The sequence below is a fragment of the Mesoplodon densirostris genome, chromosome 3, assembly GCF_025265405.1.
Source record: "Mesoplodon densirostris isolate mMesDen1 chromosome 3, mMesDen1 primary haplotype, whole genome shotgun sequence".
Taxonomy (NCBI): Eukaryota; Metazoa; Chordata; class Mammalia; order Artiodactyla; family Ziphiidae; genus Mesoplodon; species Mesoplodon densirostris.
The window spans coordinates 152419347-152431655 of record NC_082663.1 but is presented as its reverse complement, the minus strand read 5'-3'; the positions used below and the strand labels follow the sequence as shown (position 1 = coordinate 152431655).

General features: G+C 63.9%; 1 protein-coding gene across 1 annotated transcript; it reads right to left on the bottom strand.

Moving 5' to 3' along the window:
* Window positions 1-3149: 3149 nt before the first annotated feature.
* MEX3D (mex-3 RNA binding family member D) lies at window positions 3150-11837 on the bottom strand. The gene is made up of 2 exons (XM_060094728.1): window positions 11207-11837; window positions 3150-5329 (listed from the first exon to the last, which is right to left on the bottom strand). Exons 1-2 carry the CDS (start codon window positions 11778-11780, stop codon window positions 3951-3953), a joined length of 1953 nt encoding a protein of 650 aa, XP_059950711.1. The 5' UTR covers window positions 11781-11837; the 3' UTR covers window positions 3150-3950.
* Between the last annotated feature and the right edge of the window lie 472 nt (window positions 11838-12309).

Here is a 12309-nt window from a genome sequence, read left to right as displayed (position 1 = left end):
AGATGTCGGAGGCTGGGGAGATGGTGACCCATGTCATGCCGGGACAAGACACTGGACCAGGGTCACCCTGATGTGCTGGACCTGTGAACCAAGAGAGCCAATTGCCAAGGGGGACGAGAGCTTGCACTCAGGACACTGGCCAGTCCTCGGCATGAGGGAGCTGGGCGCCCAGGACACTTGACTTGCTTCCCCTCCTCCCCACCCCCCGGAAATGCTTTCCAGCTCCCTGACTGAGAATGTGGTCCCTGTGGGTGGTTGTGAGTTTCGGTTATTCCAGCTCACAGTGGCTGAAACAAAGAAGAGCTTATTGGTGCCTATAACTGAGAGGTTGGGACACATGACCCTCAGGCAGGGCTGCATCCAGGGCCTCAAACGGCAAGGTAAGGAATTCACCCTGGCCTGGCCATCTCTCTCCTCGAGGGTTGCAGTGTCTCTGGCCTCACACTTACAATATTCACAACCCTGTACCCAGCAGTAAGCAGACTCCTCAGGTGTTTCTGGAAAGCCCTGGGACAACACTTCCTCAGACCAGCATAGGTGACAGCCCTGCCCATGGTTGGGGGACCACCCTGTTAACCATTGCGTCTTTAGAAACCCCTCCAGGGGTCTGGCTTTGGCTGGTCTGGATTTGGGCTTCTGCTCTGGGCCTGACCCTCCTTTGGTGGGTCCTTCAGCCACCCAATCTCCATGATCCCCTGCCAAGCTCCTGGGCACCTGGGCCCTTCGGGGCCCTTCTCTCCTCTTATTTCAGGAGCAAACTGACAAGCCCACTCCCTGCAGCTCCCCAGAGGCCCCTCAATTCCTTACAGACACCAGGCCAACACCCCTTCTGCCCACCCCTGTCAGGACCCTCGCTCAGGCTCCAGGTCCCACCTCCTTCCTGAGGACGCACGCCCACCACCATAGACCCCTTGGCCGGGTGTGGGGGGCGGCCACAGCTCTTCCTCTTGCTCTTGGGGCCAAACTGCAGGGGGGTGGTCTCCATGCCCCAAGTCCCTGCTGCCTCCGTAACCCTCTATGGCCTGACTTCGTTCCAGGTCAGCTGGGGCCACTGGCGCCACAACTGCTCCGCCGCTGAAGTGTGGGCCGGCCCCGGGTTAAGCATCACCCTCCCACACACCCTTACTGGCTTCCCGAAGCACTGTAACAAATTACCACAAAGTAACAGGTTTTTGTTCTCCACGTTCTGGAGACCAGAAGTCGGAGACCAAGGTGTGGCAGGGTCGTGATCCCTCTGAAGGCTGCAGGGCAGGCGGGGGTGGGGTGGGGAGGGATTCTTCTCGCCTCTTCCAGCTTGTGGGGGCCTCAGGCATCCCTGGGCTTGAGGCTGGATCACCCCAGCCTCTGCCTCCGTCTTCACACAGCTTCACCCACTGTGTCTGAGTCTCCTCCTCCGTCTCTTATAAGGACATTAGATTTAGGGCCACCCTAATTCAGGATGATCTCATCTCAAGATTCTTAATTATATCTGCAAAGACCCTTTTTAAAAAAATATATTTATTTATTTATTTATTTTTGGCTGTGTTGGGTCTTCATTGCTGCATGCGGGCTTTCTCTAGTTGCGGCAAGTGGGAGCTGCTCTTCGTTGCGGTGCGTGGGCTTCTCATTGCAGTAGTTTCTCTTGCTGCAGAGCACGGGCTCTAGGCACACGGGCTTCAGTAGCTGTGGCACGTGGGCTCAGTAGTTGTGGCTCACAGGCTCTAGAGCACAGGCTCAGTAGTTGTGGTGCACGGGCTTAGTTGCTCCGCGGCATGTGGGATCTTCCCGGACCAGGGCTCGAACCCGTGTCCCCTGCATTGGCAGGCGGATTCTTAACCACTGCACCACCAGGGAAGTCCCTGCAAATATCCTTTTGTAAGCTCCCATCCACAGGTTCCAGGGGTGTATCTTTTGGGGGCCACGAATCAATGCACTCCACCCCCTGAGCTGGTTGCTTGTACCTAGGTGTATCCCCATTTTTCTTTTTGTTTTTGAGCCACACTGTGCAGTATGTGGGATCTTAGTTCCCCGACCAGGGATCAAACCCGTCCACCTGCAGTGGAAGCATGGAGTCGCAACCACGGGGCCGCCAGGGAAGTCTCAGGTGTATGGCCACTTTACAGATAGGGAAATTCCAGCAGGGCTGGGCTGGAACCCTGCGTGTATGTGGCCCTTCCTGAGACCCACCTGTGGCCCTGCAGCCTGGGGCTACTACTCTCAGTTGGAGGATCTGATGTGGCCGTCACTCGCTCATGGCGCGCCCTGTCCACCTCTGGCTACTTCCTCTCCATCCCTGTTGCCCCATCAGACGCTCCTGTCGTCCCAAGTCCCTGGCCTCCTCCTGGAAGCCCTCCAGGCTGCTCTGCTATGCCTTCCTGGCTTTCCTAGTGCGCTGTGCCCCCAGACCCCTCATTGCCCATTCCTCAAGCCAGCAGCCTGTGGTCACCTGGCCCCTGGGTTTGTCCCTGGAGCAGTCCTGGGCCCCTCCCTGTCACCACACCCCATCCTCCACACACTCCAGCGCTTCCTTCCCCGCCTTTGGAACTTTTGTGGCAACTGCCAGCTGACCACGGTCCAACCCATGGTCCCCCAGTCGACTCCAGGCCAATCCCAATCCTGAAGAAATGTGTTCAGCAGCCCCATGGGCCATGGTCCTCTGCTCTCAACTAGGTGACAGGGGGACACCTGTGGCTCATCACTCAGATGTCCTTAGGGGACTGGGAGGTGTTAGGAGTCATCCTGGGAGGAAGGTTTGCAGACCTCAGTTTCCCCATGTGTACAATGTCAGGTGGACCCCATCCTACTGGAGATGGGGGTCCCACACACACCATGGAGGCGGGCCGATGCCCTAGGAAGCGACCACCTGGCACCATCCCCTCCACATGGGTCATAGCCATCCCCATGGCTGGTTGTCCCCTGGGATGTCAGGTCCTGAGCCTCAGGAAAAGGGGACCTGGCTGGACCACCTTTCGGTGTAGCCGCGATGCCGACAGCACCTGGCTTGTGGAAAAGCCTGGAACTGGGGTATCCTGAACCCTAACTCTTGTATCTGGAAGACTAGGGGGGGAGGGGCTGGATCTGAGCCCTCCACCCCCACCCCTCCCCCATGCCCACCAACCCCACACCAGGCCAAGGGCTCACATGTAGTAAAAAGACTTTATTAAGAAGGCTTTGAAGTCAAAAAATAAAACTCTTGATACAATTTTCTGAACCCTTAGGTCAGCTCAGCAAATATATAATCAGTAATTTAGCTGTGTAAGATTAAAGGTCCATTACTTTATTTAAAATAAAATATATTTTAGTTTTCTTAAAATTTATTCCATAAAGTACATATTTCCCTATAAATTCCCTACATATACACAAGAGGTAAAAAGTAAAAGTTTAAAAAAACAAAAAAATTAAAAAACGGTCAACAGAAACCACAGCAGAAAGGGATTAATAAAAAAAAAAAAAAAAAAGTAAGTTCTGGACGCCCCCTCCCCCCGCCCCCCTCCAGCCTGCGCGCGGCTTACATACTAAAGGGTAACCAGTTGGCCCCAAAAAGGGAGCCGTCCTCCTGGAAGTTTCTGCAGAGGTTGAGGCCGTGGGAAAACAAACACTGTCAAATCGATATCAGCTACGTACAAAAGGACAACCGGGAGAGTTGTAAAAATCGTGTGTTTTTTTTTTTCCTTAAAAAGATCACCCTGGGGAGGGGGGCGTGTCTTAAATAAAAAGTGCAAGCAGGCCTTTTCTCTCTGGTTTATTTTAACCTGTCGACTCAATACTGTCATTTGTTAAGAACTGAGGTGTCGCTGGGCCGCCGGGTCGCCGTCTCCACGCTTGGGACTGGAGTTAAAGCTCGTCTGTAAACACTGGCCAGCCCGCCGCTCCCCCCGCCCGCCCCCTCCCCTTCCTCCCCACGCGGCCCTGCGCACCCACCCCGCGTCCGTGGATGGCCCTGGGGGCCGCGGGCGCGGCGAGGTGACCGGCTAGGAAAAGATATGAATGGCCTGGGTGGCAGGCGTGCGGCAGGCCGGGCACTCGGGCTCGCTCTTGCCGCAGATGCGGACAGCGCAGTCCATGCAGAAGAGGTTGTGGCCGCAGGGCACCAGCGCGGCCATCACCTCGCCCTCTGCACACACAACGCACTCCCGCGCCAGGGCCGTGGAGGCGGGGGCGTTGGGGGCCGGGGCCGCCTGGGGCTTGCGGCCGCTCTCCGAGGCGCTGGACTCCAGCGCGGAGCACGAGGACGCCGAGGAGCTGCCAGGCAGCGAGGTGGCCGTGGAGAAGCTGGCGCTGCTCGAGAAGGATGCCAGGGAGCCCTGCGGGGGCCGCCAGGGCAGGGCGCCCACCGGGTCGGGTGCAGCGCGGCGGGCCAGCGGGAGATCCAGGCTCAGGCCGCCAGGCTCAGGCAGCGTGGGAGAGTGTCGCGGTGTACCGGCCCCGCTGCTGCGCCTGGCGCCCGGGGTGGGCGGCGCGGGGGCCCCATTGACGGCCGCGCAGCTGCTGAAGGCGGGCAGGGGCGGGGCCCGCTCAAAAGGTGCCCAGATGGTGGCCGCGGTGGGCACGGTCAGGTCCAGCGCCAGGAAGTCGAAGCCGAAGTCGCAGTCCTCGGGGGCGGGTGGCCCCGTGGGGGCCCCTGGACCGTCACCACCGAAGGTGAAGCCTCCATTGCTGGAGGTGCCGTAGGGACTGGTGGGATCCGCGTCTGGCACTGGCATGGTCGGCCCCCCTCGGCCGCCCGCATAGAAGGCCTCGGGGCCCCCCGGGGTGCCCAGAGCAGCGTCCCCCCGGAGGCCGGCCGTGGGCGCAGGGGGCCGGCGGCCTGGGTTGGGGGCCTTGGCCCAGAGGCCCGCGGCCGCCCCAAGCAGGTCCAGGCAGACGTCGGTGCCGTTGGAGTGGAAGTCGCTGTCGGGGCCGGTGTCAGTGAAGGCGCCTGTGCGTAGCGTGATGTGGGCCTCGATCTCCTCGCGCGCCCGGTCCACGTTCTCGGGCATGCCCGTCACAGCGAACACCGGCTCCTTGTCGCGCCCGGGCGTCACGATGTACGTGTGCGTCCGTTGCTGGATGCGCTTGATGGTGGCGCCCTTGGGGCCCACCACCAGCCCCACCACGCGGTAGGGCACGCGCACCTGGATGGTGGTCTGTCCCGGTAGGTTGGGCGGGCCCTGCGCGGTACCGGGCAGCCCGCCCGCCTTGCTGCGCGTAGCGCGGATCACGGAGAAGTGCTCGGCGGCCGACAGGATCTCACGCTTGGCCATCTCCACGTCCTCCTTGCGGCCGGTCACGATAAAGACCGGCTCCTCCCCACGCACTGGCGTCTTGATGTACGTGTTCGTCTTGGCACGCAGAGCCTTGATCTTGCACCCTGCGGTGGGGGAAGGGGAGACTCAGTGAGGGCAGGGACTCCTCCCCTGGACAGCCCCCTCCTGGGCGGCAGCTACAGGGGCCAGCCGGTGCGCTGGGTTAGGAGGCCCCACCTTCGGGCTGTGATCTCAGGTAGTCGGCGTCCCTCCCTCCAACCTTGGGCCTCAGTGTCCACTCTGGTCCCGCAAGCCCCTGCTCTGTAACAGGGGGATTGTCCCAAAGGCAATGAGGGACCCTGTTTTAGGTTGAAAGGTGTCCCCCCCGCAAACCCATGTCTACCTGGAATGTCAGAATGTGACCTCATTTGGAAATAGAAGTCTTTGCAGATGTAATTGGTTAGGGTGAGGTCAGGCTGGATTAGGGTGGCCCTGAATCCAATGACCAGTGTCACTACAGAGGAGGGACACGTAGAGACACAAGAGAAGATGGCCCTGTGAAGACGGAGCCCAGGGTTGGAGTGAGACGGACACAAGCCCAGGAACGCCAAGGCCTGTCAGCACCACCAGAAGCCCGGGGAGAGGCGGGAACAGATTCTCCCCTGGAGGGAGCATGGTCCTGCCCACACCCTGATTTCCACCCTGCCGAACTGTGAGGGTTCATTTCTATAGTTTCAAGCCATCCAGCTCATTGTACCAGACCTAGGACACTAATGCAGACCCTCTGACACCAACTCCCTGACAGGAGGGGAAACTGAGGCTCGGATTGTGGAGATGGCCTATGACTTCTTCCTGACCATGTGACCCTCTCCCAAGAGCAGATCCTGGGCCCCGTATCAGGACGCCTCCAAAGGCCCTCAGTGGTCCCAGCCTCTGAAGGGAAGCTTGGGGACACGGCCTTGTGGCTTCATCTTTGCTGCCTGGATTGGGCTGGGCTAGGGGGCTGACCCTGCGGAAGGGGGCCAGGGTGTCCGTGGGGGAGAGGGTCAGTCGAGCAGGTTCTTTGACTGGGCGCCTCTCCCACCACCAAGGCGGCCCTCCTGAGGTCGACTGGAAGCCGCCCGAGACATCTAAACACCAGGTGTGGCTGGCCCGGGGCCCTGACACCCACACCCCTGCCCAGGGGCCTTCTGACACATCTTGAGTCTGGGCCCAGGAGTCTGGGAGGACCTCCCACCCCCAAGTTCTGGGGAGGCCAGAGGGACACAGGGATATTGTTTCAGTGCAAACAGAGGGCGGCATTGAGCGGAATAACAGCGTGGCTAACTTCTCAGCGAGGGAAAATATAAAGTTAGCGGGACGAGCTGTCTGCCTGCAGCCAAGGAAGTCAGAGACACGGGGCCTGGGCGGGGGGCAGCTTCACCCCCAGCGCAAAGAGGGCAGCAGCCCCCCACCCACGGCTGAATAAAAGGGGGCCAGCTGAGTGGAGGTCTGAAATCTCCCAGGGAGACACTGCTTTCCTCCCATCTCCCGGCCTCGCCTCCTGGCCCCCAGCCAACCCCTCTGCACCCGGCGTCCTCCCCGTTGGTGGCTGCATGGCCTCACTGGCAACCCCAAAGGCACCCTGACCTGGGCTGCTTCCACTCCTGCCTGGATGATCTCCTCCCTACTCGGCTGGGGAGGCCCCTCCTGCAGTTCCCCTGTGCCTGACCTTTCCCATCTGTCACGTCATCCTCACTGCTGCACCCCACCGTCCTCTCCCTTCTTTGCATCACATCACAGCCCGGCACCCCCTCTTCCGGGAAACGCGCCCTGACTATGCTGGGCCCAGCACACACTTCTCAGAGTTTCTCCTCACACCCTAAGTCTGACTTTCTGGACTCCCCGAGGCTGGGGGACTGTGCTGTAAGGGCCGGCAGACTGGGGATTGCCCTGGGCACTCAAGGGACCATCCCATGCCTCAGTTTCCTCACCTGCCAAAGGAGGGCAAAAACACACACACCCAGCCTCACAGGTTTGGGGCAGGACCCAACCAGCCACAGACTGGAGAGTGGCCCCAGACCGGTGCCTGTCCTCATGGGAGAGCCTCGGTGGGGAAGGGACCCCGGGGCAGGTCAGGGCTGGGGAAGGACCCTGCAACTTCCCGCTTGCTGGCCCCCATCCTGCCCTGACCCAGAGAGCAGCCTTGGATGGAGGCCTCAGTGGCTAAGTACAGCCCAGTTAACCATCCAGACTTCAGCTGTGACATCCACTATCCCCCAAACCCCAGCCACGCTAAGACCCTGAGAGGTGGCAGAGCTTGGTGAGGGGTGGAACTGCACAAGCTAGGAAACTGGGTCTCCAGGAGTGACCCTGGGGGCTACCGCCAACTGGTGGGTGCAGCAGAAATGCAGCTTCCCGGGCCCTGCCCCAGGATTCCAACTCAGAGAACCAAGGAAGGTGGCTGACTGCCCCAGGCCCCAGCAGGCCCCACCCTGTGGCAGCCAGACCCTCCCCCAGAGGGGCAGGGTCAAGGGTCCCCACGGGGAGTCTAGATGCAGGCAGCCCCGCTTCCCATTGCTCGTGACCCTGTACTGGGGTCCAGGCACCCCTGCACTGGGCACTCAGGGAACCAGGCCACACGGGCTCTGCCCCGAAGGAGCCCACGTGGGTGACCACAGGCCACACTTATCAAGGGAACCTCAAGGCCGTGTGTGGGGAGCTGAGGGGCCGCCCTGGGAAGGAGGCTGCGTGCCCGGGGGAGTACCGCTGGCTAAGGGGACAGCAGGGACAGAGTTCCAGCAGGCCAGGACTGGGACAAGTCAGCCTGATATACTGCTGCTCCCAACCCAGTGGGGTGCTGTCCCCAGGGCGAGGCTGGGTCACAGTACGGTGTCTGGGGGCAAAGCTGGCTCATCTGTGAAACAGGGCCAGGGAAAGCCCCGTGCAGGCACGGAAGGGTGTGGCCTGCCACCTGGGGGCCCCATCCTTCCTATGCCCCCCCCAGTGGGTAGGTAAGAACATCAAGGCAGGGGGCCCCGACAGGCCTGCAGTGTCCCACAGGGGTGGGGCCCCGCACAAGGGAGAGAACAGCGAGCGAGGGATGATGGAAGGGACCCTGGCTGGCTGGCAGGTCACTCGCTCCCGGCCGTGAGCCCAGTGTGCTGCAGACTCAGGCCTGGCTCTGAAGACCCAACCCCGGCCACCCCACCCACGGCCATTCTGCCAACTGGGGCAAAGGCAGCAAGGCAGGGGGCGCAGGGGAGGGTCTCAGAAGGAACTGGGCACTAGCCCCCTGACATCTGATGACCAGCTGGGGTGACAGGCTCTCCACTGGCCCTTCTGAGTTTCCACTTTTCCTGTTTGTGGAAGGAGGCCACCTCCCCACCACCCCCAACCCTGGAGCTTTGGAAGGTGGAAGGTTCTCTCCTGACTCACCCCTGCTCCCTGCAGGGCAGGAAGAGCCAGGAGACTAGGGTTCATATCTGGGCCCTGCTGACCAGCTCTGGCGGCACCTCCGCTCCTGCAGCCTCTCCCTGCCCATCTGTGACCCGAGGCTGCAGGATCCTCTCTGGGGGACACCTCGGGGCAGGTTGAGGCTGCCTCTCAGTGGGTCCAGGGCACCTTCTGGGCCCCTCAGCCTACGGGAGAGAGCAACGCAGGGGCTATAATCTCCTGCCTGTGCCCAGAAGGTGCATGGACCCATTTCAGGGCTGAGAAAACTGAGGCTCACAGATCAGCAAGGGGGTGTCCAGGAAAGGGTGAGTCCGGGTCTGTGGCTCTCGTCAGCACAGGAGGTCGGGCAGGTGAACCCCCTGACCCTGCACTCCGGAGAAGGGGCTGGCAGTGGGCCTGGGGTCAGACAGAAAAGAATAAGTTCAGGGTAGGCCCTGCCCCCTGCCCTAGGGACAGCAGAGCAGTAAGAAGGGACAGGTTCCATGTCCAGGGACCCACAGGGTGGACAGGGGGGTGGGTAACCGGAGGAAGGGCACAGAGTCTTCCAGGCTGTGCTTGAGAACTGGTGGCAGAAGCTGGGAGCCACAGATGCTTCTAGAGTGGGGAGACACAAGGGCTGCTGCAGCTGCCAACCTGTCCTGGCATTTGTACTCCCCTCCCTGGTGCCCTGCACACCACTCATGGGGTGGCTAGTGTGTTGGCCCGGTGCTGGGATAAGAACCAGCATCTTGCTTGAGAAGCCTCACAACAAGGGAGGTGTTCTCCCCCTGTCACAGAGAGGGGCTCTTGTGCTCAGAGTCACAGGGCCACCCTAGTCTGCAGGGAGAGCTGTCAGGGCCCAGGGACCCCTAGAGCCTGCCTTGCTGTCTGCCATCCGCAGGAACCCAGGCTGATACCCTGGGTACCAGCGGGTACCAGAGGGACACGCGGTACCAGAGGTCAGTGTGGAGCCTGGCGACCCAGCCACCAGACTGCTCAGCATGTAGGCCAGGGATCGGTGCCCCTTGCTTGCGGCCCGCACCCCCGGGGGGCTGATGCACGCATTCACATGGGACTTGTCCTCAGGATCCACCACCGGGTGGATCAGTCTCATGACCTCGAGTGACAGCCCCCAGCCTCGGTCTCCACAGGCTCCTGGACACTCAGCAGGGAAGCAGCTGTCTTGTTACAGGTCCCAGCGAGGTTACTGGGGACAGGGGCGGCAGGGGGTGGTGTCGTGAATAGGAAGGAGGCCACTGGGTGGCAAAGGGGAAACGTCCGGTCGTGGTCTCGTGGTGCCTGCCGGTAACCGCAGGGCCCAGAGAACGGTTTACGGGTCCCCCTCCCCCTGGCTCCCATTCCTAACAGCGGGTCCCCGGGCCCAGCACCACGGCTGGTCCTCCCTGTGTCCACACATGGGGAGGACAAATGAATGACTGAATGTACCTGTGCCCGAAGCCAGAGGGCTTGCCACCCCATGGCCCCACCCACCCGGCACTAGTAGAGAGCGGTGTCCAGGGCATCCCTGTGGTCCTCTGCTCGTAGCAGTTAGGGCGACAGGTCACCTTGAGACTCAAGCCCCCCACACCCTTCTCTAGCTCCTGTTACCAAGGATCCAGAGGCAGGGACCCCTAGCCCCACCTCAAGCCCCGCCCAAGGCCCCACCCCAAGTTCTAGAACCTGGCTGAGCAGCAGGGAGCCCGGAGATGCGGGCAGGAAGGCAGGAAAGTTGAGGCTGGTGGGCAGGCAGCTAACAGGGTGGGTGGGTGTGTGCTGGGCCGGGCACTGCCCACCACCCGCCAGCCCGCCCGCCCCGCAGCTAAAGGGCCAATGAGCGGCCGCCGGCCTGATGTCACCCTGCAAATCTCAGCCTGGCTCTCTAACAAAGAGAACAATGGGGCAGCCACAGGGACACTCCGACAATGCCGCTCCGGGACCCGCACACCCTGGGTCTGCTGCTGGCCACCTGGCCAGGGGAGGGCTGTGGGGCCGGACCCCAAAAGCGGCTTTTACGGGGGGGTCCTTGTGCATCCCCCAAATCCCTGACTGGGGGCTGAGAGCCCGGTGGGGATCCTCTCTCATCCTGTCCTGCTCCCCATCCCCAGCAGGGTGCCCAGGCTGGCAAGTCTCGATGCACCCTCTTTGTGCCGCCAAAGTTATATCTTGACACTGCTGGAGCGCCCGCGCCCCCAGCCCCAGCGACCCCCCAAACCCGAGCGAACCCGCCCCGTGCCAGTTTTGGGTATGGAGCGGGCACTGCCCAGCCCGGCCTCCTTATCCCCGGGATGCCACCGCTGGCGGCCCAGGGCCCGGGAAGTAAGCTGCACGCAGGGGCCTTTCCCGGCTGCAGGCGCCCAGACAAAGGCGGCAGCGGGGCCGGAGCGCCGAGGGGAGGAGCGCGGGCTGCGCCCAACTTTCTCCCGCGGCCAGCGGCAGGACAAAGGCACACAGGCAGCCACCGAGGCCCGAGCCCACGCGGGGCGTGGCCGGGGTCTGGTGTCCAGCCGCGGGCTGGGCTGGGTGGTCTCTCCCGGGGCGAGCCGCGCGGGGACCCCCCCGGGGAGGCGCCCCCGACGGCGGCCACTCACCCTGGCGACCCACGATCTCGGCGACGTGCTCGGAGCTGGGCACGGGCACGCACTCGGTCATGTTCACGCTCTTCTTGCGGCTGCCGATCACGCTCATCTGCTCGGCCAGCAGCGTCGGGGGACCCAGGGCCGCGGGGTGGGGCGCGAAGCCCGCGAACACGTCGGGCGGCGACGGCCGAGGCGGCGGCGGGGGGCTCACGTCGGGCTCCAGCAGCGGCAGCGGTCCGGGGGCCACGGCCACCCCGGGCGCGCCCGCCTCGGGCCCGTCGGGGGGCGCGGGCTCCGCCGCGGCCCCGCAGTCTGCGCCGCCCGCGGCCGCCCCCTCCTCGTCCTGGTCGCCCGCGCCCCCCAGACCGAGCCCCGAGAGCTGGTCCAGGGCCAAGCGCAGCGCGGCGGCCGCGTCGTCGGGCTCGGGCGGCGGCCGGGGCGCGGGCGCGGCCTCCTCGGCGCCCTCGGGCGGGGGCGGCGGGGGCGGCGGCGGGGGGCCCGGGCTGGGATCCTCCCCGACCGCCGCCCCGGGTCCGCCGCTGCGCTTGTCCCCGCCGCCGTCGGGCTGTCCGGTGGAGCTGGGCATGGCGGCGCTAGCGCTCGGGCCCGCGCTCCCGCCTCTCGGCCGCCGGCCGCCCCCGCCGCCGCCGCCCGCGCCGCCGCCCTCCGCCTCTGGGAGCTCGGCCGCCGGCCGCCGGCATCCAGCGGCGGGGCGGGGCGGCGGCGGGGCTGCTCGGGCGCGGGCGGCGGCGGCGCGGCGCGGCTCGGCTTGCTTCTAGGTGGCGGCGGTGGCGGCTTCTCGGCGGCGGCGGCGGCGGCGGCGGCGCGGACGCTCCTTCCCTCCGCCCTCCCGCCGCCTCCCTCCGGCGCCGGCCGCCCCGCCCCGGCCCCGCCCCCGTGACGCGGCTGCCGCCAACAATGGGGCGCCAGGCAGGGCGCAGGCGCGGGGCGGGCCGGGCGGTCACGTGGCGCGGCCACCCCCCCCCCCCCCCCCGCCACGGGCTTTGGGGCGGGCCGGGCGCGGTGGCACGTGCGGGCGCGGCCGCAGGTAGGTGCCCGAGGCGGCCCGGGCCCTGGGGGCGCGAAGGCGCCCCGCCCCAGTACTCGCCTCTGGG